The sequence below is a fragment of the Cottoperca gobio genome, chromosome 13, assembly GCF_900634415.1.
Source record: "Cottoperca gobio chromosome 13, fCotGob3.1, whole genome shotgun sequence".
NCBI lineage: Eukaryota > Metazoa > Chordata > Actinopteri > Perciformes > Bovichtidae > Cottoperca > Cottoperca gobio.
This window is the reverse complement of record NC_041367.1, coordinates 5,560,963-5,584,735: the sequence shown is the minus strand read 5'-3', so window position 1 is coordinate 5,584,735 and position 23,773 is coordinate 5,560,963. Positions and strand designations below refer to the sequence as shown.

The 23,773-nt window shown below is 40.8% G+C and overlaps 3 protein-coding genes across 3 annotated transcripts; all 3 read left to right on the top strand.

Moving 5' to 3' along the window:
- Positions 1 to 522: 522 nt before the first annotated feature.
- Positions 523 to 6,853, top strand: mmp20b (matrix metallopeptidase 20b (enamelysin)). Its single transcript, XM_029446281.1, has 10 exons — positions 523 to 657; positions 1,303 to 1,541; positions 2,172 to 2,320; positions 2,610 to 2,732; positions 2,818 to 2,979; positions 3,078 to 3,255; positions 5,192 to 5,325; positions 5,412 to 5,568; positions 6,130 to 6,233; positions 6,730 to 6,853. Exons 1-10 carry the CDS (start codon positions 523 to 525, stop codon positions 6,828 to 6,830), a joined length of 1,482 nt encoding a protein of 493 aa, XP_029302141.1. The 3' UTR covers positions 6,831 to 6,853.
- A 468-nt stretch (positions 6,854 to 7,321) lies between these two features.
- LOC115017756 (uncharacterized) lies at positions 7,322 to 15,813 on the top strand. The gene is made up of 21 exons (XM_029446442.1): positions 7,322 to 7,441; positions 7,908 to 8,155; positions 8,260 to 8,408; positions 8,546 to 8,671; positions 8,930 to 9,105; positions 9,235 to 9,326; positions 9,419 to 9,561; positions 9,779 to 9,935; positions 10,035 to 10,138; positions 10,454 to 10,510; positions 12,273 to 12,355; positions 12,577 to 12,693; positions 12,840 to 12,967; positions 13,081 to 13,229; positions 13,332 to 13,457; positions 13,723 to 13,884; positions 14,251 to 14,449; positions 14,538 to 14,668; positions 14,780 to 14,945; positions 15,083 to 15,186; positions 15,696 to 15,813. The coding sequence occupies exons 1-21, from the start codon at positions 7,322 to 7,324 to the stop codon at positions 15,797 to 15,799; spliced, it is 2,841 nt and encodes a 946-aa protein (XP_029302302.1). The 3' UTR covers positions 15,800 to 15,813.
- A 1,876-nt stretch (positions 15,814 to 17,689) lies between these two features.
- tbrg1 (transforming growth factor beta regulator 1) lies at positions 17,690 to 23,762 on the top strand. Its single transcript, XM_029446915.1, is given in 16 exon segments — positions 17,690 to 17,835; positions 18,034 to 18,165; positions 18,630 to 18,687; positions 18,804 to 18,886; positions 19,021 to 19,057; positions 19,422 to 19,484; positions 20,247 to 20,483; positions 20,676 to 20,746; positions 20,907 to 21,148; positions 21,252 to 21,388; positions 21,548 to 21,694; positions 21,905 to 22,002; positions 22,103 to 22,213; positions 22,807 to 22,952; positions 23,525 to 23,565; positions 23,567 to 23,762. Coding segments are annotated over 15 exon segments (1,638 nt in total). The 5' UTR covers positions 17,690 to 17,835; positions 18,034 to 18,046; the 3' UTR covers positions 23,615 to 23,762.
- Positions 23,763 to 23,773: the final 11 nt, after the last annotated feature.

The window sequence follows — 23,773 nt, the reverse complement described above, 5'->3', positions numbered from 1 at the left end:
TTTTTTCACGGTGAAAATATAAACATGTTTGTGCCGAACACACTCATAGTTACAGTACTGAGCACATCTTGCAGAAATAATCCTCTTCTGTGCCGTGTGTTGCCTCATGTTGTAGTCTCACCACTTGCTTGTGACTGCACGTGAGTCAGCACACGTCCCTCTAAAACTCCCATTGTACATGTGTCTCAATCTTACGCACATCACTTTAATAATTATCAAAACTATCCTGTCCTGAATCTGCATTGAATAGAACGTGTTGAAATTGACGTTATCCTCATCATTGGAGCAAACATGTCACATGACCAAAGCTGTTCACATGTCATTTCTTTCTTTTCTCGTTTTGCAGTCCTTGGCTTTCTGCAAACCCCTCCCTAATTCCATAGTACTGTCTGAAGCTTCCCTTGGATTTGCAAGTGGTATGAGTCACAATGACCATTTAAAAGGCTTTCTCATTAACCAGAACATCCTTCTCCATGTGTTTAAACTAGGTCACTACAATCCATGTAGCGTTAAGTCTGTGAAATGTATGTCATGCTGCTTTCTTGCTGTGTCTTGGTCCTGCTCATGCCCGGTCCGTGTTTTACGGCGCCCACACTTATGCCGGAGCAAGAGAGCTCTCCTTCCACAGAACCACAGGTTGACTTGAAGCTGGCCACAGTAAGTGCATAATTGCATGAGCTGTGTTACAAAAGTTTGAGTTTTGACTGCGTTTTACTGAATCTCTTGTACATTGCCAAAAACAAATACATTTGAAGGTATTTCTATTGAAAGAAGGAACTTGCAACGATGTGTTCTCTCCCGTGTGTGGGTGTTGAGATGATGGTTTTATTTATTTTATTCTTGTGTGGGTGGGGGGGCGGAGGTAAGTAACTGCACTGCCCTGGGAGTTCTTGTATCTGTTCAATTGCATGATTTAGCAGATTTCTTTCAGCAGATATTTCTCCCTTCATGATTTACTTTCATAAATGTGTTTCTTTATAAGACATTCTGCATGGGAATGGATTGCCAATGTTGCTTGCAAAGTTTATTGTTGTGACGAATTTAGTTGTAATGAGAGACAATTGACAGTTGATGCTGGGTGCATATTTATACAATTGTGAATAAGTTATAAATTAACCTAATGTGCAATTCGATGGATGTTACAAAATATGACGATTTTGTGTAATCTACTGTAATGCATGCTGCAGAAAAACGGATCCACAAAGGGAATACAACTTTGTACCGTGGCTTTAATTGCCAGTTCATTTACCTGGCTCTTCAGTGCAACACGACATCTGATTTGGACCTCGGATTTACTCATAGGAATACCTCCAGCACTACTACAACCTGCAAATAGAGCCTATGGGGCGCATGAAGCGGAGCGGGCCCCCCTTTGCCTCCAAGGTGAAAGACATGCAGATATTCTTCGGGCTCAATGCAACAGGCGTGCTGGACTCAGACACACTGGAGATGATGAGGAGCCCTCGGTGTGGCGTTCCAGATGTGGAGGAGTACAGCCACGTCCAGGGGACACGATGGAACAAGAATGTCATCACCTACAGGTATGTGGTTTTTTTAATCACGTCTTTTTACTTATAAATTGGAGTAGAATTACAGCGTGAAAGATACATCTGTATATGAAAGATATGAGCATGTCTGCTTCGGACTGCACTGGACAAATCTATATATATATATATATATATATATATATATATATATATATATAATATAACCGTCTGGATGTCTGTAAATTGCAGACCTCGCCAATACGTGGGAAACATTTTGAGGCAGAAGGCAATAAAACCTTTGGCAGAAATAGGGAATAGCAGCTGTCACAAATCATTGTGGTTCAAATATTTTTGGGTTTGGGACTCCTGCGTCTGAGAGTTATTATGGGCTTGTTAGAGTGCCAAGGTTACCATACATGCTTGAATCCAATGTAACGCTGTCTGAAATGTCCTTATCCATTCTTTTGAGACACGCCTGCTGGATTACATGCACATTAGATGTATCATTAAAAAAGAAACTAAGACAGGCAGCTATTTTCAAAGACTATACACAGTATATAGTACATGTTGTCATCTATGTGTGATGTTGTGCGATCAGATGTATGAGATTGACATTTATATTTAGACACTGTGTCTTGACACTATGTTCGTCAACAACATGACATGTACTCACCGCTGTTGCAGAATTGGCAGGTACACCAGAGATTTGCCTCGCAACACTGTGGACTTTCTGCTTGAGTCAGCTTTCAGCGTTTGGGCCAGAGCCAGCAGTCTGACGTTTGTCAGGTCGCACACCCGCAACGCTGACATCATGGTGGAGTTTGTGACCTATGGTGGGTTTGTGTTCTTCACACAGGACAGGTATAGATCTGGTAGTACATTGAACAGCTCGAATCCCAGAACAAAAAAGAAAATGATATATGCCACGCACAATCTCATGGATAAACACATGGGGAGCTTGAGTAGTAATTTAACTGCTAACCATGACAGCGTCACCTGACAACTGATCGCTGTACTCGACAGACTCATTTAGACGACGTGAACAGAGGCCTGTAATTTTCTCTTGTCATTTTGTTCTCTGTGGGTTTCTGTTTCATGCTTGGCCTGGATTATATTGTAAAGAACACGGTGACTTTTATCCATTTGACGGACCCAGAGGCACACTGGCTCATGCTTTCGGACCAGGGCTGGGTGTTGGAGGGGACACGCACTTTGATGACGATGAGCACTGGACAGCAGGAGAGAACAGGTGCTGAACTCACACGGGCACTTGACAATGAATACTGAAATAATTGAATATTAATTTAGATGCCTTTTCTTTGTACTATTGCAGGTATTAATCTGTTTGTTGTGGCTGCACATGAATTTGGCCATGCGTTGGGCCTGAAGCACTCCAGGAATCCCGAGTCATTGATGTACCCGACCTACAAATCCTCCCGTTCAGCCGACCTATTATCCAGAGAGGACGTAGTAAATATCAACACACTTTACAGTAAACTTTCTATCTACATAAAACATATTGTACTTGAAGTACAGTAACATTGATGACGTATAGTTGCACTTTTTGAATCCTGATTGTTTTTATTCAAGTGGAATCTCATGTGTCTCCAGTCAGCGATCGTCCAAATGACTTTTCGAGGATCTCTCAGAACAACTTCCAGATGTCGGGCTCGTTGTTCCCTCAACTCATACGAAACAAATGTGCTTCGGATCTGACCTTTGACGCGGTGTCCACTCTTGGGGACGCCACCTTCTTCTTCAGAGAAAAGTATGTCTATGATTGTTCTTCCTGTCTTTAATGCACAGCTTGTATACATAAGAAGATACATTTCCTCTTGAGAAAAAGCAAAAATGTCAAAGGTCACCTTTTTGACCATCTAAATGTAGATGTGTAGATGATTCAGTCTCATACAGAAGGTTTACTAACATCCAATACATACAGTATATCTCAAAAGTGAGTACACCCTTTAGATTTTTGCAAATATTCTGTTATATCCTTTCAGGGGATAACATTATCCTACTGAAACTTTGATATAACTTAAAGTAGTCAGTGTGCTGCTTGAATAACAGTATAGATTTATTGTCCTTTGAAAATTACTCAGTACACAGCTGTTAATGTCTAAACAGCTGGCAACAAAAGTGAGTACACCCCATAGTGAACATGTCCTAATTGTGCCCAATGATGTTGTTTTCCCGCCCTGGTGTCATGTGACTCGTTAGTGTTACAAGGATTCAGGTGTAAATGATAAGCAGGGCTGTTAAATTTGGTGTTTTGGGCACAATTCTCTCTGAATGCTGGACAACATGGCACCTCATGGCAAGGAACTCTCTGAGCGGCTGAAAAAAAGGATTATTGCGCTTCACAAAGATGGCCTTGGCTATAAGAAGATTGCCAACACCATGAAAATGAGTTGCAGCACAGTGGCTAAGATCATACAGCGGTTTTCCAGGACAGGTTCCACTCGGAACAGGCCTCGCCAGGGTCGACCAAAGAAGTTGAGTCCACGTGCTCAGCGTCATATCCAGAGGTTGGTTTCCAAAAATAGACGTGCGAGTGCTTCCAGCATTGCTGCAGAGGTTGCAGAAGTGGGATGTCAGCCTGTCAGTGCCCAGACCATACGCCGCACACTGCATCAAATCGGTTTGTATGGCCGTCGCCCCAGACAGAAGCCCCTTCTGAAACCGATACATAAGAAAGCCCGCAAACAGTTTGCTGAAGACAATGAATCCAAGAACATGAGTTACTGGAACCATGTCCTGTGGTCTGATGAGACCAAAATAAACCTGTTTGGGTCAGATGGTGTCCGGCGTGTGTGGCGGCACCCTGGTGAGGAGTACCAAGACAAATGTGTTTTGCCTACAGTCAAGCATGGTGGTGGCAGCATCATGGTCTGGGGCTGCATGAGTGCTGCCGGCACTGGGGAGCTGCATTTCATTGAGGGACACATGAATTCCAATATATACTGTGACATCCTGCAGCAGAGCATGATCCCCTCTCTTCGGAAACTGGGAAGTAGGGCAGTTTTCCAACATGATAATGACCCTAAACACACCTCCAAGATGACAACGGCCTTGCTGAAGAAGCTGAAGGTTAAGGTGATGGACTGGCCAAGTATGTCTCCAGACCTAAACCCAATTGAGCACATGTGGGGCATCCTCAAGAGGAAGGTGGAGGAGTGCAAGGTGTCCAACATCCGTGCGCTCCGTGATGTCGTCGTGGAGGAGTGGAAGAAGATTCCAGAAGCAACCTGTGCAGCTCTGGTGAATTCCATGCCCAGGAGGGTTAAAGCAGTGCTAGATAACAATGGTGGTCACACAAAATATTGACACTTTGGGCACAATTTAGACATGTTCACTATGGGGTGTACTCACTTTTGTTGCCAGCTGTTTAGACATTAACAGCTGTGTACTGAGTAATTTTCAAAGGACAATAAATCTATACTGTTATTCAAGCAGCACACTGACTACTTTAAGTTATATCAAAGTTTCAGTAGGATAATGTTATCCCCTGAAAGGATATAACAGAATATTTGCAAAAATCTAAAGGGTGTACTCACTTTTGAGATATACTGTACATGTTATCGTCTTTTTGTCAAGTATCAATACATTTATAAGGTTTTGCATTCTTCCAACAGATGGATATTTAATTTTTTATATATAACCTTTAATGTTTCAACCTAACCTAACAATGTTTTTACCACAAGATACCTCTGGATTAAACATAATCAGCAATATGACATCAAAGAAGGTCCCATCACCAACTTTATGCCAAAGATTGAAACCAGCATAGATGCGGCGTTCTGGGTGCCTCGTAGATCCGCCGCTTACCTCATTCATGGTAACGGTTTTAAATAATTCAGTACGTGAAGGTAAATCATTTCCTCTTTGATTTATAAAAAACAACACAATCTTTGTTTTCAACAGAATCCATGTTCTGGACAGTGAAAGGCTCTCTTATAAGGGGGAAGCCTCGAGCACTCAGCCACTTTGGATTTCCAGTCTGGGTCCAGGACGTTGACGCAGCTGTGCACATAGTGAAAACAGGACGCACCCTTTTCTTTATGCATGATATTTACTGGAGGTGAGGCAACGACTGATCAACATGAATCCATTGGTTAACTTATTATGACTGTTATTACATATCAGTTATGCCAATTATCTAGTATTTTATAGACCTGTGACCAGTATGGGCTCAGGTCTCAGGTCATCTGAGGGGAGCTGTTGCGGTATTTATTTTGCAAACATTTGGGCACCATGTTCTTGTGACACAAATTAGAATCAGCCAAGACAACAATTCCCTCACTTAAAGGCACACTGCAGGACTGGATAATTTCCAATATCATGCATTAGCAAAAGCGTGCATGTGTGCACTACAGACTTAAATAATATTAAATAAAATCACGTTTCGTTTTGTAAGCATTAATATGCGACAACTTCTTTGAAAGTACGTTATATGTGGTATAACCCAGAGGGAGGGAAACATTGACTCGGATCTGACTGAAAAGATTTTGTTTGTCATTTGGACCTCACACACAGAGCAAAGGGCTCACCAGCCATGAACAAATGTTTTGTCTCAGTTTTGAAAGAGATGATCATGAGTCACGACTTCTGACGAACGTTGTTTACATCATGTGTTTTTCAGTTACAATGAAAACCGAAGGGTTATGGATTTTGGTTACCCAAAGTACATCAGCGAGGACTTTCCTGGAGTCAACACGACAATAAATGCAGCTGTTCATAAAGACGGTGAGCCATTATGCTTATTATTACTCATTGTGATGTAAGTTGTTTGTTCATCTCAGATCTAAAAGTGTTCCACAACAAGCCACGTAATATAAAGTTCATATCTTGATTGGGAAGTGGAGAAACCTTGTCTACAGTGAGGAGGTTGTATATTTCTGTCTGTAGCCTGAGGAGGCTTTTGAAGGTTGTATTATAATTAGTTGTGCAGGAATGCTAATTTACATGCAACATCAGCTGTTGCAATGTTGTTTTTACAGAACATGCAGTTCCTACCTACTATACCACTTAAGGACTTCATTTGATATACTTTCAGATTTCAACTGTGAGCAAAAGTGGATATTACAGTTCAGAAAGATACTCATCATCACCATCATCATCATCATCATTATTATGAGCAACAAACAGCACAAATATTCCAGAAAACACAAAATGATAAAGGATGAATATGCGAATCCCTTTGTTTGCATCTTGAACATATGATTTCTTCCCCTCATCTCAGGTTTTATCTACTTCTTTGACGGACCACAAGTCTACAAATACGACTACGCCCACAAACATGTTGTCGGAGTTGAGAAAGCAAATTCCTGGCTCGGATGTTGAAATACTGTAAATCCTCGAACATGCAGAAAGGAAATTACCTGAAAACCTTGAGTAAATTAAACATCGAGAAGAAAACTAAACACTGTGCTCTTTTCAGAGTTTTATTTATAGGTCATTTTTATTTGTCAAAATAAAATAATTATAATTCAAACCTGATAATATATGCGTGTGGTTTTTTATTTTATGTTTTTTATGCCTCACTAATGCCTACACGTTTTGACTTGACTGCAAAGAATCTACAAAACTCACAAATAACTGGTTCAGGTTCTGGTTCACGTCCCCGTTACAGACAGAAAGCCCAGACATATCATGTGAACGTTTCATTGGGAGGTTTTAACCACAAAAACCTCCAGAAAGATTGGGGGCAGGTAAACTACCAGCTGTTTAACTCCCAGGATTGTGCACTTTTGTGCCGTGTGATTGCCCAACAACCCCCGAGAGAATACTCCCATATAAAAAAGAGAAGCCTGGTGGAGATGTGCATTTAAAACATGGAGTTGCTCTGGCTGCGGATACACGCTTTGGGCTCTCTGATGTTAGCGGAAGTCTTATGGACTCTGCCCATCGATCAGGATCAGTGGCCGAGGCCTCAGGACGTGGAGCTGGCTGAGGTTTGTGGGCGGACGAGTTTATGTTAGACACAGATATCACAATGTTCACAGTCTTGCAGAATATTTTAAGTGAAACTATTTTAACCAAGTGTGTTTTTTATTTATTTGGTTCTATTAAAAAAGTGGTAGCTACAACATAATGCAGATGTTTTCTTACCTATAATACCTAAGAACAACCTAACCCTAACCCTAACCCTAACCATAATATACCTATATCTATTAATATATTTATCTGAACCAAATGTACTTTTTTTTACTTTAAAAAAAGCTGAACTACTTGTTAATTGGCTAACTGTCAATGCATTCTGTAGCATATTGTAGTTTTGTGCATCTAAAAACCCACCTTTAACCTCACATCAAACAGATTACATCGTATTCATAACCTGTACCATAGCAGAGACAAATCTATATAACACAGTTTGTTCAGAGACCTAAGCCTCCAAACCTGAACTCCTCTCAACAACAGGGCTACCTCACGAGGTTTTACAGCCTGAACCCCGGAGGCAGAGTGTCGGGAAGAAGGATCAGGTCCACGTCAGCCATGGAGGACAAGACCAGGGAAATGCAAAACTTCTTTGGTCTGAGAGAAACAGGTCGCCTGGACCTTCACACCCTGGATGTGATGAGGCAGCCTCGGTGTGGAGTTCCAGATGTGGAAAACTTCAGCTTTTACCCTGAAAAGCCTAAATGGAAGAACCACACCATCACATACACGTGAGATGTTGTTTTTACTCATTACTGTAATATTATTATATCATAAAATGCAACTGCAGCTGTAGAAGTTGCTCCTCCAACTGTCTCATGTGTGTGCACCGCAGGATTGCCAAATACACTCCGGACATGAAGAGAGAGGATGTAGAAAAGTCCTTTCGTTCAGCCCTGAAGATGTGGAGTGATGCAGCACCGCTGATGTTCATCAAAGTCAACCATGGCAAAGCTGATATAGTCTTCTCCTTTGCCCGCAGATGTAAATCTAAAATTCACTTCTGAAAAATGATTATGTTGGTTAAAAGAGAGTTCCCAATTATATTGGAAAGGATTAAAACATTAGATTCTAAAGACCTGTTTAATTCAAAGTGTGAATAAGCACCCTTTCTGTTGCAGCTCATGGAGATTTCTTTCCCTTTGATGGACCCCGGGGTGTGCTGGCTCATGCCTTTCAGCCCGGAGACGGGATAGGAGGAGACGTGCATTTTGATGAGGATGAAACATGGACGGCGGGGAGGCAAGGTTTGTCAGAATGAAACCCAAAGTACGATCCTAGAAGCTAAGAATAAGAAACCTTTTCAAACGCTGCAATCGTCGTCCTTTAGGGCTTCCTGTTGAGGATGATCAATATTTTCTTGCAAAGTAAAAGAACGCCTGAACAAAACAAAAGGTAAATTCTTAGTGGTGAAAGTTTAAGTGCGTAACTCAAGGTCTGTATTTGACGACAGAGGACTTGACGTTAGTATGGAGGAATAACACTTGTGTGTTGCTGTATTTCAGGTTACAGCCTGTTCGCTGTTGCAGCTCATGAGCTCGGTCACTCACTGGGTTTGACTCACTCAAAAGACCCCGCTGCCATCATGTACCCCAATTACAGATATCACAGCGGGACACAGCACTCTCTATCCAAAGATGATTTGCTTGGGATCCAAACGCTGTACGGTGAGGAGCACAAAGTACAAACGTGGAGTGATTATTTGCACAAGATGGAAATAAAATAAGCAGAGAATAGTGCACATAATGTACAATTCCATATTTAATATATTCTGTTCCAATGTTTCTTAGGAAAACAAGCAAGAAAAGAGGAAACACAAGCCGCCCCCATAAAGTGTGACCCCTTCTTTTCTTTTGATGCAGCAGTCATGATTAGAAATGAGATCGTTTTCTTTAAGAACAGGTACAAAACATGTGAAACTTGTTTTATATTAGTGCAAAATAGCTTCAATATGTTTTCAGCTGCAACTCGGTCTGCTTATTGTTTCAACCCAGGTACATGTGGATGAGAACAACACAGACAACCTATTGGAATCGCCTGCGAGAGAGCCACAGCAGCACATATTTACCCAGCATCAGTTCTCACGTGGACGCCGCTTATGACATCCCTGCCAAAGGCGTGGCGTACATATTCACTGGTAGAGTAATGGACAGTGGGCAAAGCATCACTTAGGCTTTGTCAGCATGACATGGCTAGATTTCCAGAGAGGGAAACACAGTTCTCCCAAATTACACCCTTGTGTAACTTAAGTGTTGCAGTTCATGCAAGAGGCTCATTGAGTTTGGCAGCACTTGTGGTATGTTGCTGTTTTTCATGGTGTCCCGAAATGCAGTGACACGGCTGTGTTTTTCCAGGTCATAAGTACTGGGTGGTTCAACAACTTAAAATGAAAAGTCGCGCCGGCTCCATCCATGAGTACGGCTTCTCCTCCAGAGTCAGGCAGGTTGACGCTGCCGTGCATGTGAGCGAATATGGGAAGACAGTCTTCTTCACAGGAGAGGTTTATTACAGGTATAAATTATTTTAATAATCTTGAACGATTATACATGGACATACTGACATTCCCACACTGATACAAGAACTCAATGCATTTGAATGGTCCAACATCAGGTACGATGAGAGCAAGAGGAGGATGGACCCCGGCTTCCCCCGACTCATCCAAACAGACTGGCCTGGAATCCCGAGAAGGGTCGACGCCGCCTTTAAATTAGACGGTAAACAAAAAGGAAAGAAAACTGTGACAGTTTATGGTCATGAACTTTGTATAACGTGGGCCTGAGCAGCATGACACAAATAGAAAACTACTGAAATAGAAGTTGTACTTTCTTGTTTAGGTGGCAGACGGGTGGGGTTTAACCGCACTGGACACTTTTATACTGAAACTACCGTTCATCCCAGTGTTAGAAGAATGTGTTAGTGCAACTAGACAATCTGGTGTTTACAGATTAACTTTGTTGTTCACATTTCATCTAATCTGCCCTGAAACAACACGAGGAAATAACACCTTTTATGTGATGCTCTGTTGACAGGTAACATCTTCCTCTTCAGTGGGACAAAGTCCTACCAGTATGACTTCAGACAAAAACGTGTGGCGAATATCATTTCAGCAAATTCTTGGCTAGGTTGTTGATACAATGGTGGGAAAGTTACTGAGAACACATCCCTTATATGTTTAAGAATACCTCTTATACATGCTAAACTGAGATAAGTATGGAACAACAGATTTATATTGTTGGGGCATGTCTGTACCTGTATGTAAATCTCTGACATCCCTCTTGGGCTGTTTATACACCGACATTTATACTCCTTATGTGCAAAGATGTACGGTACTGAAAACTTATATGAATATCAAATGAAAAGAATAATTGTGGACTTTGTTTTGGGATGTTTGTCTTCAGATGTGCATTACAAATGTACATTCACTACTGAATGCCACTTAAACCTCATGACTACATGCTGTTAGTGTTAACATAGCACATCACATTTGCTCGTCAAGGCGAGGGCGGAGGACGTGTTCAGATTCTTTAAAACACTCCACGACAATTAAAAGTCTTGCATTCAAAATTCAACTTGAGTATTAGTAGATAAATATCATTAACAAAATGCACTTAATAGTAAAATTACAGGTGCTCAGTATGCAGAATGCAAAATGGCCCCCGTCTGTGTTTTTCAGCATTTTTCTTAATTATACAACTGGATTGTTAAAGATGCGTCAACATGTTGATTCGGTGTTATAGCTGGTTTGGGTTGGAGTTTATTTTAACTGCTGTATGTACTATTGGGTTGTTTCATTTACTTTATAACAATGTGATATATTGTAGATGTTCAATAAAATGAAATACTACCATAAGTACAGTACTTAGGTAAACCACTATACCTCACTAGTTTGTTTTCTCTTTGTAAGCAATAAAAGGTGCATTTTTTATTACACAAAGAGACGTATACGTAGACAGGTAGGTGCAAATATTCAGTTTCTGTCGACTCAGTCAGTTGTAACATGAACCTAAGTGCCTAAAAGTTGGTGAGGTCTGTGCAAGGCGACTTTGGAAATATTGGCATCCCCAAAATGTCAGTGAGAAGTAGATCCAGCCTGAACTTTAGTGCTTATAAAATAAAGTCACATGACATGAAGTAACTGCACACATCCTGCTCTGTTTACCCAGCAAACTGGACTGTGGTCCCTGTACATCAAAGATTTAAAAACATGATACACGAGAACACATTTTCTTCACAGAGTTGCTGTTCAGGTGACAGTTTTATGTTTCATCTCATCACTTGGGATAAGCAAAAGTTTGCTTGTGTATGTTCCTGCGTTTTTGTTTTGCCAAAATTAAAATGGATAAACGAGGAACATCAGTGTAATCCAAATGAGACGCTCAACTGCAGCTCAGTGTTTGATTTTGGCTGATAAAACACACACATCTGCAGTATATTTACTCAATAATCGTGCCTAGTTTCCTGCACAGTGCACATCTGACAAATGATACAAACAGAAGGTAAATCATAAAGATGTGATGAAACGGTGTAAGGGGCACATGAACGCATCTCATTAAAAGAAAACACTAAGGTGACAACGGAACAAAAACACAATTAAACTGCTTCACAGACGTTTCATGAGTGAAGTTAAATTGATCTTATCATCTCCTCCCACTGTGTTATCAGAGGGGCCACTATTTACTCCCCGCCCCCCAGAGGGACTTGTCTTTATACTAGAATACACAAAGGGACACGGCGTACCCTCAGAACAATACGAACCTCAGGCTGTCAACGCTGCCCTTATTGGGGTCGAGTGAACGGACAGAAGAAAACATTTTAACAAGATGACTCTCGTTTACTTTTTTTGCATAGGGCTGCTGGGTTGTTTAGCCCTGTGTCACGCAGCACCTACCATTGCTCCAACTGTTTCACCAGAGGAGGAAGACTTGGCAGAGGTAATGTGGTATTAATATTCTGTATTAATATTGGAAACTAGGAACTGTCTGAAACAACCAGGCGATCGCAGGTAAACATCTCGTATTTAAAGACACTGTAGAGATCAGGGAAGTCAAAAAGTCTTTACATTCAGATTGTTTCGACAGGAAATAGACCCTGCCATAGTCAAATGAAATATGAATCACATGCAATAAAATCACGTTCCTTCTCCTGGTATCAGGGATACCTTTCTCGGTTCTACACTGATGTTGGGATGACAAACTCTTCACTGCGAAGAATGTCTAAGAGCTCCATCGACCAGGATCTACTGTCCATGCAGGCGTTCTTTGGCCTGGAGGTAATTACAAGAATGAAAGCTTTGATTTAATTATGACAACTAATAACTGACAAAAGGATTTATACTTGTGATCTTATGGCAAATGGCAAAATGCTAACTTTTTTTATAAGCTCTCATATGAAATGTATCATCATCTGACACACCAGGTGACTGGTGTCTTGAATAACGAGACTGTGGAGGTGATGAAGGCGCCCAGGTGTGGAGTGTCTGACATCAGCCGATATGGACACTTTTCTGGAAAACCCAAATGGGAGAAAAGGCTGATTACATACAAGTAACTGGAAATGACAAACTGTAGGAGCTGTAGTCACTTAGTTGCATGTTTGGCGGTTGAATATATATATAAAGATGATGATGATAACATACTGTTTAATATGATTTGACCAGGATCACTCAATACACTCCAGATCTGACCCAGAGTCAGGTGGATGCAACCATTGGTAAAGCCTTCCAGCTCTACAGTGACGTCATCCCGCTGGACTTTAAACAGGTCACCAGCGGTACAGCGGACATCTTGATCATCTTCAAGGGAGGATGTGAGTCTGGATTGAACAAGAGATTCATAAACAGCCAGTTGTTTATAGGAATCCTTTTATAGACTAACACTAGACTACATTGTCTTCTTTGTCCTGTTGCAGATCACGGGGACTTTTACCCTTTTGATGGGGCGGGTGGAGTCTTGGCTCATGCTAACTCTCCTGGACGGGATCAGGGAGGGGACACACACTTTGACGATGATGAAACCTGGACTCTAACCCAAAGAGGTAAATACATTTTAGTAGAGCTGAAGCTGCCCTGTCCACTGGGGAAAACAAGTGTAATCTCTGGATATCAGTTTAGTTCTCAATAAGAACTGAAAACTGTTTGGTGTGTGAGGAAAAAATGAAACCTAGCCTGTATATTCAGAAGAATGTTCCTAATAACTGGATTTATAATTCCATATAGAACAGACATTAATAAATAAGTACATTTAATGTATATAAAAATCTAATTTGTCTGATTTACTACATTGTGATTTGTTGTGTTGAGGTGTGAATCTTCTGCTGGTGGCGGCCCATGAGTTTGGCCACGCTCTTGGCCTGGATCACTCCAAGGACAGACGTGCACTAATGTACCCCACTTATCGATACGTCAACACAAACAGATACAGGCTGCCAGATGATGACACGCGTGGAGTTCAAGCCCTTTATGGTGAGCAAAAACATCAGATTAATGTTGCACTTAATTAAGATGGGACAATCCTACATTACAATGATCAGTCTGGATATTGCAAATAAACTAAAAGATTGTTTAACTTTGGTTTTATCTGAGCTACATGAATGAATGAGTCCTTTGTGCTGTAGTTTGGAATGAAGTTCAACTGCATGATAATAAAATTCATTGTATATTCATTACGGTTAGTATGCTTGACAGTCAGGCTGAACATGAGCTTAAGGCCCACGCATAAATGAATGTTTATTAAAGTGCATCTTTTAGTTATTTATGTTGATAGGTCGTTTGCTTTATGATAAAAGGTCATAAATTAGTCAATTTTGATTTTGCTAATCCATCTCTCAGGCAGCCGTACACCAGTGCCTACAACAGAACCAAAACCTAAACCACCTCCTGGCCCGGACCCTGAACCAGAGCCAGAGGATCCGACAGAGGATCCAAACCCAGACCCGCTGCCCAACCCCCGGGATGAGCAGTGCAGCCGCGAGCTGGTGTTTGACGCTGCTACCTCCATGAGGGGAGACCTGTTCTTCTTCAAAAATGGGTAAATTGTGAATATTTAATCATCTTGTTTATGTGGGACACATGCAAACACATCTTTTTTTACATTTTTAATTCAAAATCCTTACTAGATACTATTGGAGGAAGAGTTCAAATGTCAGAAGAATCCGTTTAACGAAAGTGAGCACTAAATGGCCACGAATCAACTATGTCGACGCTGCCTTTGAAGTCCCGTACAAGTCTGTGGTGTATCTGTTTGAAGGTAATGTTCACAGGGTTTGGAAGGTCTGAATGTTGAATATACTCAATACAATGAGTTCTGTTAAGCCGTCCAGGTAACTCTGTGATATGATAACCTCCTGTTTCTCTACAGGTCGTCAATACTGGGGCATTAGGGCTTTGTCAAAGACAATCCTGCCAGGCTATCCAAAGTCTCTGACCAACGTCGGCCTACCCTCCTCAGTCAGTAAGGTCGATGCAGCCGTCTATGTGCCAAGCACTGGAAAAATACTCATTTTTGTGAACAGCCAGTATTGGAGGTGAGTGTTGGTCAAGTCTTTATCTTTTTGTAGATTAAAATGAATATTAACACATATCACTGAGATATTTAGTTTGGGTACGGCAACAGTACTTATCTACAAAGTGTTTCTAAGGGTCTCTCTGTTCTCCCTCGCAGCTATGATGAGAGCACAGACCAAATGGACCGCGGATACCCACGATCCATCACTCAGGATTTCCCTGGCATAGGCTCCAAAGTTGATGCAGCTTTTGAGAATTATGGTGAGAAATGTTATTCACTTCAACCCATTTCAAATGCCACCTTTGGTGAGACTGACAGAACATGATCATCAGTTTCACTTTTACGCTTCCTTGCTGAGAGTTGGAGCTGTAGATTGTTACCACTCTCATGTTCCTTTATATGAATATATTTATTAGATATGAAGCTACAGCTGGGAGATGGTTAGGTTAGCCTACCGGACTGAAAGTAGGGGAGTCATAAGAGAGTTATGTGTACTATTCCTTGGCTGGACATCAAACTAGTCCCTTAATAAAAATGTATAAAATGACCTGTGTAATGAGAAAAGTCTCGTAGAAATCTGCTGGATGTGTAAGTAGGTAGTTATTCACTATAACATCTTTATAAGGTGACAGTAATTTGTCTAATCTAATATGCCAATATGTTTTTTACAGCTTGTTTTCTTTGGCACTACATTCCCAAATAAATCACCAAAAATGACGACTGCCTTAAGTTCAATACTTGCATATAAACGGAATCTTCCTTTCCACAGGATATCTATATTTCTCAGATGGCCCGAGACAGAGCGAATACAACCTGCAGTACAAGACAGTGGTACGTGTACTGCTCAACTATGGCTGGCTCAACTGTTACTGAGAGCTCGCAGACACAACGTCTCAACGTCTCAACGTCTCAACGTCTATGTCCAAGATGTGACTGTAGTTAGCGTATCATAAAAATCTAAAAAACTAAATCACATGAATGACAGTATTATTATTTGTTATGAAGTGGGGAACAGTTCTCAGAGACAGTGTAACTTTGTGTTGGCTGTTGATGGACAGCAAATAAAAATGATCAAACTGAGTCCAAGGTCAGTGAGTTATTATTTAAAAAGAAATGTATGTGGAGATTGCAAAGGAATGTCATGATGGTGAAAGTATTGAATGATGTTTACTAATTTCAGTGATGTTAAATTGCACAATTGTGGGTTAAAAATAAGAGGTTTAAAGTTAAAGTTTTATTACAAATAAAGAGTTCCCCTGCAATTTCACTGTCCCCTCTCGCCCTAACAGGGCCACAATTGCACAGAAATTATATTTGGATACACCAACTTGGGTTACACAGAAACAAAATTAGCAAACAATGTCAGCCATTAGTTGTTCTTGATCTTTTGAAAAACTCCTGTCTGTTGCCTGGATGCTGCAATTTTAGAATTAGGATCACAGGGGTTTGTTTAGTGCAACTTTGGCCACATGAGAGGAGATCCAATAAAGAAAGAGAGCGGAGTCACTACTGGTTTTATGAACACGGATAAATTAAGTATTTTATAGTTTAGTGTTCGGATCCTGGTTGAGGAACAAAATAAACCAAGGGGGTGTTTAAGTGCAGATGATACAATCAGTAAGAATAGAGGAGATTTAAAGGCTGTGTTTACCAAAAGTATGACATCTCATGGTATGAGGATATCTTTGGGGTTTATTTTCCCAGGTTTTGATATATCTCTAAAGTTAAAGTTCTGCTTCCACCCCATTACAATGAATATAATTACATTTGTGTCATCTTCACAGAACTACACACTAGCAAACTCTCTTTACAGACACAATGTGCCATCATGCTCTATTCTAGATAATCCCTAATCCCTGTGCCAGAATGACAGAAAATAGGCAATAATTATACTTTAATTTAGTTTGGAACAGTTCGTTTCTCAGTACACAGCAATCAGCTCAGTTTGTCCTCATTTTTGACAGTCAACCATGAATTTAAAGAGCTTTTTAGTTTGTCCTGGTTGTAGCTGTGGTATATTTATGCTCTGCAAGATTTGCTGCCTGTATCTGTACATTTTAAGTGTTTGCTAGGTTATGTAATGCTGTTTATTATAATTGTGTATTTGTTTCTCTATGAATGCTATTTCACCAAGAGTCCGTGTGTTTAAGCTGTATCATTTGACATTTTTCTTACCCTTACAACCTGCTTAAACTGTAATTAAAGAAAATTCAACCATTCAAGTGTATTCTGACAACCTTGAGTGTACATGTCAATAAATAAGCAGCTAAACATTATGTTAAAGCCTGATACAATTGTGCAGAAAGAATATCAGGAGATTTATTAATTTTGAGATGATCAATTGCATAAAAAAAACTTCTTCTATGTTTACAATTTTATCAAAAAGCTTTCTATCTTTTTGATTAAAAAATGCTGTTATTGATTATCTAATTTGATTTATGTAGATTACTACAGACATTCAAGTCAACATTAAGTTGTTGGATCATATTATTTTCATAAATCATTTTAAATGCCCCAAAACTTGTAGCAGCTTTTAAAAATATATACATTTGTGGACATTATTTCCTAAAAGCATCCAAACAAACTAAACCGGATATTCCGTACAGAAATGACTCCCTGGAATAATATCCGGAAGCCACAGACTTTTGTTCCACTATCTACCTACATATTTTTCCCGTCGACACTCACGTTTTGAACCATATTACGTAGATGTTTCTTCATTACAAAGCTATTTACTTTAGTTTTATTACGACAGAAGCTGCTGCTGAGGGTTTAACGTAAGCCTTTAGCCAATCTGTACGTGAACAATGCGATGAAGGCGACTGAAGGTTCCGGTTAACACACGGACATAATCAAACCGGAGCACAAACTGAAAGAAGTGAGTTTGCTGGTTTGCTGCAGTCACTGAGGTTTGTGTTTGTTTCTATCTAACTGCTACTCTTGTATTAATGTTATTAGCAGCTGTGAGCTGCTTGCAAGTTGTAGCTACACTATGACCAGATTTCTGTGTGCGCATCCTTGTTTACAGTCTCAATGCTGCTTATGTTATTGTGTGTGAGGTACCTGCAGACAGACAGAGACGCTGTTTATGTGTCTTCTCTCTGCAGGTCCCGGTCTCTTATGGATTCACTCAACACTTTTGAATCCGAGATGGAGGCTGATGGGCAGGGGAGCTACTCTCTGTTTCCTGCTCTGGACAGCATTGCAAGTCTATCGGGGACCGCTGAGACTCTGGAGAGGTTGTCATTACGGCGTCATACTTTAAGAAACGTCCTGCGTAGACTCACTGCTTTTATAAATATAGAAAATACACTGTGCAAGATTTAGGAATGTATTTAGATTGCAGAGTGGGATTGCTACAGAGAAAAGCATTGCATCCGTGTAGGTTCGTGCTCACAGGGAATCAAATCGTAATGCAAAACAGATGTGATGCCATGATTTAATAGTGCTTTGCGATTCAGGTTGTTTTTTTCCCACATAATCTGATATCAAGCAATCTGTATCACACATCTTGAGTTAAACATATACACAGTTCCTCCCACGGGGCATTTGCAGTTGCCAACATGATTAATTCAGTAGTGCCATTTTATAACATTTTGATATTCAATAAGTAATGATTTTCAAAATGGCAATATATACTGATAATAATATTAATAATAAAAATACAAATAACTGGATAATACTAAACTATTTCTACTTGCAGCGAACCACCAAATGAAATTGCAGAGAAGCCAAACCTCACATGGCTTGACGCTGCACAGGTATCTGCCATTTATTCATCATATTTCAGTTTGGTGTTATTAATACCATTCACCACAGTTTAACTGCTTTTTAGAGTATTTGGTAAATATTTTTATTTTAATCCATTCTCATGTAGATTGTTTTGGAAGAAGCCGGACGTCCCATGCACATAAAGGAGATTAAGCAGAGAATCATCGACAGGGGACTTGTTCAATCCAAGTAATCCTCTCAATTTACTACACATATTATTGTCCAATGTGCTTGCATGTTAAGCCAAATCATGAGTCATTCATTTCTTGAGTAAACCGCAAACTTGTTCCACTCTGCTTCTCCTGTTGCTCTCTGCTCGGCAGTGCAAAGTCAAGCCTGGAAGCAGTCATGTACCGTGAGGTAAGGATGATGTTTGAAACGCAGTCTGACAGCAACCTCTGCTGTTGAGCATAATGACTTGCCCCTCCAATTAACATTTGTGTTGGTTCAGTTGATACAGTACATGCATCATCTGTATTTCTGTCACAATTCTTTTTCTTTCTTCACGTTTTCCCATCCTGCTACTTTGTGCTTATTTCACGACTTTAAAAAGAGGCAGACATTTCTGCGCTGTAGTCAGCACAAAGGATGCTCTGTGATCGGATGCAGAAGCCTTAAACCTGCTGTATCTAATAATGGTGGAATTATTCTAATATGACTTTTGGGAATCAAATTTGGCTATTCCAGCTCCGTGCATTGGCTTCAGTCTCGCATTATGTTTCAGACACAAAAAGGCAGCAGGAGATTCAAGAGGATTGAGAACAGAAACGGAGTCTTTGCACTGCTGGTGAGTTAAATGGGACACTATTGCCAATTTCACACAAAACCCAAATATCTAATGGGATACTGAAAATGCATTTGACCTTGGACCATGGATAAATACTGTCCACACAAGATCTGGGTCCAGAACTGGGGTGTGTATAATATAGACACAATGTATTCCTTAACATCGGTAGAATAGCTATCTTGAACTCTAATAAGATGGTATAATGTGATAGGATATCTACAATTAATTTCCAAACCTTATTAAAATGTGATTGAAGGACATGAGGGGTAATGTAGATCATGATCTGGACGTGCATAATTTTAACCACTAGAAGTCACTCCTAATATCTAGTTACCAATTATAATTGGTACAGTACCAATAAGCCCTTCATAACCTACAACATAGAGACTGAGCTCCAAAGTGTCAGACCACTCATTGTGTCTAATGCACACCTGGCAAATGTGCTTCAGTATGTAAAGGGTTATAAGAGGGACATTCTCCTGGAGGACCTCTGAGATAAATTCAGAGTAAAAAATAATATCTTTCTTTAAATCTTTTTTCTTTTTTTTAGTTTTAAAGATCTTGTGCACATTTTTTTTTTTGAGTTACATTGTCTGTCACACAGCAGCTTTTAAATGTAAGCTCCATCAGCTTTGTTTTGTTGTTTACATGTTAGTCTGTATTTTCATCCATCATCCTGAAGGTCACACAAGCTTCAGCCTCAGGTCCACCTGGTGCCCATGAACACATCTGTCTTTCTTTTGCCCTTTGTTTTCCTCACAGACTGATGAGGAGAGGCAGCAGGCCCTGCAGGCCTTCACTGCGCAGTCTTTCCTCGGCTCTCCGCAGCACAATACTCTCTCCAGTTCTGGCTCAGGTGCCTCGGCACACACCTTCCCATCCCCCACCAGTTCCTCAGAGCACAGGACCAAGATGAAGAGAGGGCCACGGAAAAACCAAAATGAAAAGTACCAACTCAAGTACCTTAGACTGCGTAAAGCTGCACGCGCCATGATATTTGTGAGTAAACTATTGACTCTTGAAAAAGCTAGTTTTATTTAAGTTGTCTTTCACACCATGTGGTTTGGTATGATGTTGTAAAATATTGTTAGAATGTTCTAATTGTTATCGGTGAGAACAGTTTTTTCCTCGCAGGACCAGTTTAGATATGCAGCTCTTTAATTACCAGTGTGTATACTGTTTTACCCACAGGAGAATGCAGCTCTCTGTGATGAAGTTGCCCACATAGAAGATAAGTTTCTGAGAGCTAAGGAGGAGCGGAGGTGAGTGGTCATGTTTCAGCGATGTTCCTAAAAATGTGTTCAGCAAAGTACCTTTTGTTATTCATCCCACTTCATCCATTTTTATGTAATCTTGTGATGGATGTAGATGAGCTGTTGGGATTCTAGTCAAGTGCCATTTTTTGCACATTTTTCTTGTCAGGTTTTTACTGAAGTCATTGTTGCAGTACCAGTCTTTGTCAGAGGGGGAGATACTGCCAACACCTAGCTCGAGCTCTCATCCACCTGTGCCGCCTGCAGTATTAACCTCCGGTCCTGCAGGGGCTTCAGGCCTGTCTGGGGGGCAAAACCTGGCGTCCGTGGTGTCAACAGGGGAAGAGGGATCTCTTAAAAAACCCAAGAAGGAAAGGAAAGAGCGAGGCAGGGAAAATGGAAAGGAGGAACGTGAGTGCTATAGTCAAGTATTAATGCACATGCATAATGGAACATAGATGTGATTTGAACGGTTTGCATTCATTATTTTTAATTTGATCTCATGTTTCTTTAGTTCCAAAGAAGATGTCCAAGAAGAGAAAGCTAGCAGACGGGTCTCGAAAACTGGTGCAGCCCATCTCTCTGGACTCTTCTGGTCGTCCCGTCTTCCCCATCGTACTGGGAGGTTTAACAGTCTACAGCCTGGGAGAGGTTAGTGTCTGACTCGCATGTCGTGTCTTTATTATCACCGTGGTTACAGTCATGGTAAGCCTCTGAACTCCAGCCTTCGTCTATAACAGCTTCTCTAAAATGTGACACGAACCACAAAGTGCGTTTTACCAAATGCAAACTTTTTTTATTGCTCTCCAGATCATCACGGACAGAATGTTGTTCCACGATGAATGTGCCATCTACCCTGTGGGCTTCTGCAGCACTCGTGTCTTTGCCAGCATGAAAAACTCTGAGCAGCAGTGCCTCTACACCTGCCAAATCAAGGACGGGGGAGCAGGTCCACAGGTACTCGCAGTTGCCATTGAAGTCAGAATTTGCCAAATGTCCATCATCGTTCTTCTCAAACTCGTCTTTAGAAGAAAGAATTTTCTCTCTAATAGAACCAAGTGAACACAGCTGTACTACCTCGTAGATTAAGCTGTGTTCAGTTCAGTATGAAATGGTATGAATGTAATTGTTTACTGGTAAATGCAATCCCAATATTGTTTCCCTTAGTTTGAGATTGTGCCCGAAGAAGATCCTCAGAATGCCATCGTGGCCACCTCGGCCCTGACCTGCCACTCTAATCTACTGAAGGCCATCGCGGCCGTCAGGTACCAAAGTTCACCGCAAAGGCTCGGATCGATTGTGATCGATTTGGTATAACTTTTTCAAGTATAATTATGAACTGTTTCAACACGTCCTCTGTCTTAGTTCCAAGCCTGTGGTGCCCGTCATGCCGTCAGGAGCGGACTTCTTCGGCTTCTCACACCCCACCATCCAGAACCTCATCCAGAGTTGTCCCGGCGCACGCAAATGTAGCAAGTAAATATAATACACAACATGCACTTAACATGCAGAAGATCATTTAAGGATATGAATGAGATGTTTTTACAATATGTTAGACTTGGTAATGTTTTTATTTACTATAACAAGAGTGTGTCTCCCCAAATAAGTGAATTTTACAGATGGGTCATTTCATTTAAAGACTGATGATGATGATATTTAAAAGTTACGTGTATGATATTGAATATTTTAGAACTTTCCTTTACATTAAAAAGTCACGGGTAACATTGTGAAGTCATGGAAATATGCTGACTTGGTTGTAGTGTGGTGGAAAGAGTGCAAGCAGTCTGCGTGAGGAAGGGGGGGGGAGGGGTGGAGAGTTCACACAGTTGCAGGTGTTAGATAGACAAAATAATAACAGTGAGTAGAGGGGGGGGGGAGATTCACCCATTTGGGATAGACACAAGAAGAATATGGTGGGAAGAAATAAAGTTGCAGAGAAAGACAGTATTAAGTATTAAACAATAAAAATATATATATTCTACACACGAAGATACAGCCAGTTTATATTCACTATGGATCTAGATTTCTTAATAAAACAATGTTTTTCTTTTTTAACTTTGGTTATTCAGCTACCGATGGATACGCTTTGAGGTGTGTCGCCCTGGCGATGGCCAGGTTCCTCACAGCCTGTCGGAGGACGATGCCTCAGTCAACTTTGAGGCCTACCAGAGACAGCAGGGCTTTGACGGGGACATCAAGATGGAGCACATAACAGGTTGTTTAAACTATCTGTTTTCTAAATTGGTGATGTTTTTTAGTTTAGCTGTATTGTAGTTTTGTTTGTGCCTGTTACATTTAAAGGACCTTGATTATTACGTGTACTGTACAAGCAGTACAGGCTACCCTACTTCCTGTGTGTCCATCCAACATATGAAGCAGGGTAGCTGGGCTTGATGCTCGGAGGTCACAGGTTAGAATCCTTTGGTGGGGAAACAAACACAAACTGTCTTATTTCTTGACAACTGCTGTCAAAATGTCTGAGCAAAGCAGTGGAGCCGCTCCAGTGGAGCTGCTCGGTTATACTTTGCTCTGCTGGAGCGTGTGTGAATAATCCTCCTTACCCTACAACTGCTCCTCCAGGGCTCTGCTGTACTTTTCTTTTTTATAAATGTAAGTGGCTAGGTTAGCTGAAAAATAAAAGTGTACTCCTTTTACGGGAGTCGTAGTATGTTAGGTTTTAAAATAAAAGCGAGAGTACTTGTTTGTTATCCACTGCATTTTCTGATGCCAACATGATGATGCTCCCTAAAGCATTGACAGTGACTCTATCCATTTGTGTTTCCCCAGGACAGGCACCGCTGTCACCTGGCTCCTCTCATCAGCACCATCCTGACCTCGCCCACCATGAAGCCCTCCACCTCATATTTCAGCTCCTGATTCTGAAGTACAAGGTGTTACATGGACACAAGCCTTGTGATCAGTGTTATTTACAAAGCCTATATTGTTTTTCCTCCCTTTTTAAAACACAGGCGGACAGTAAATCATACCGATGTTATTTATTGTCGAGGAATCATTGAGGGCTTGTCTGTATTTTCA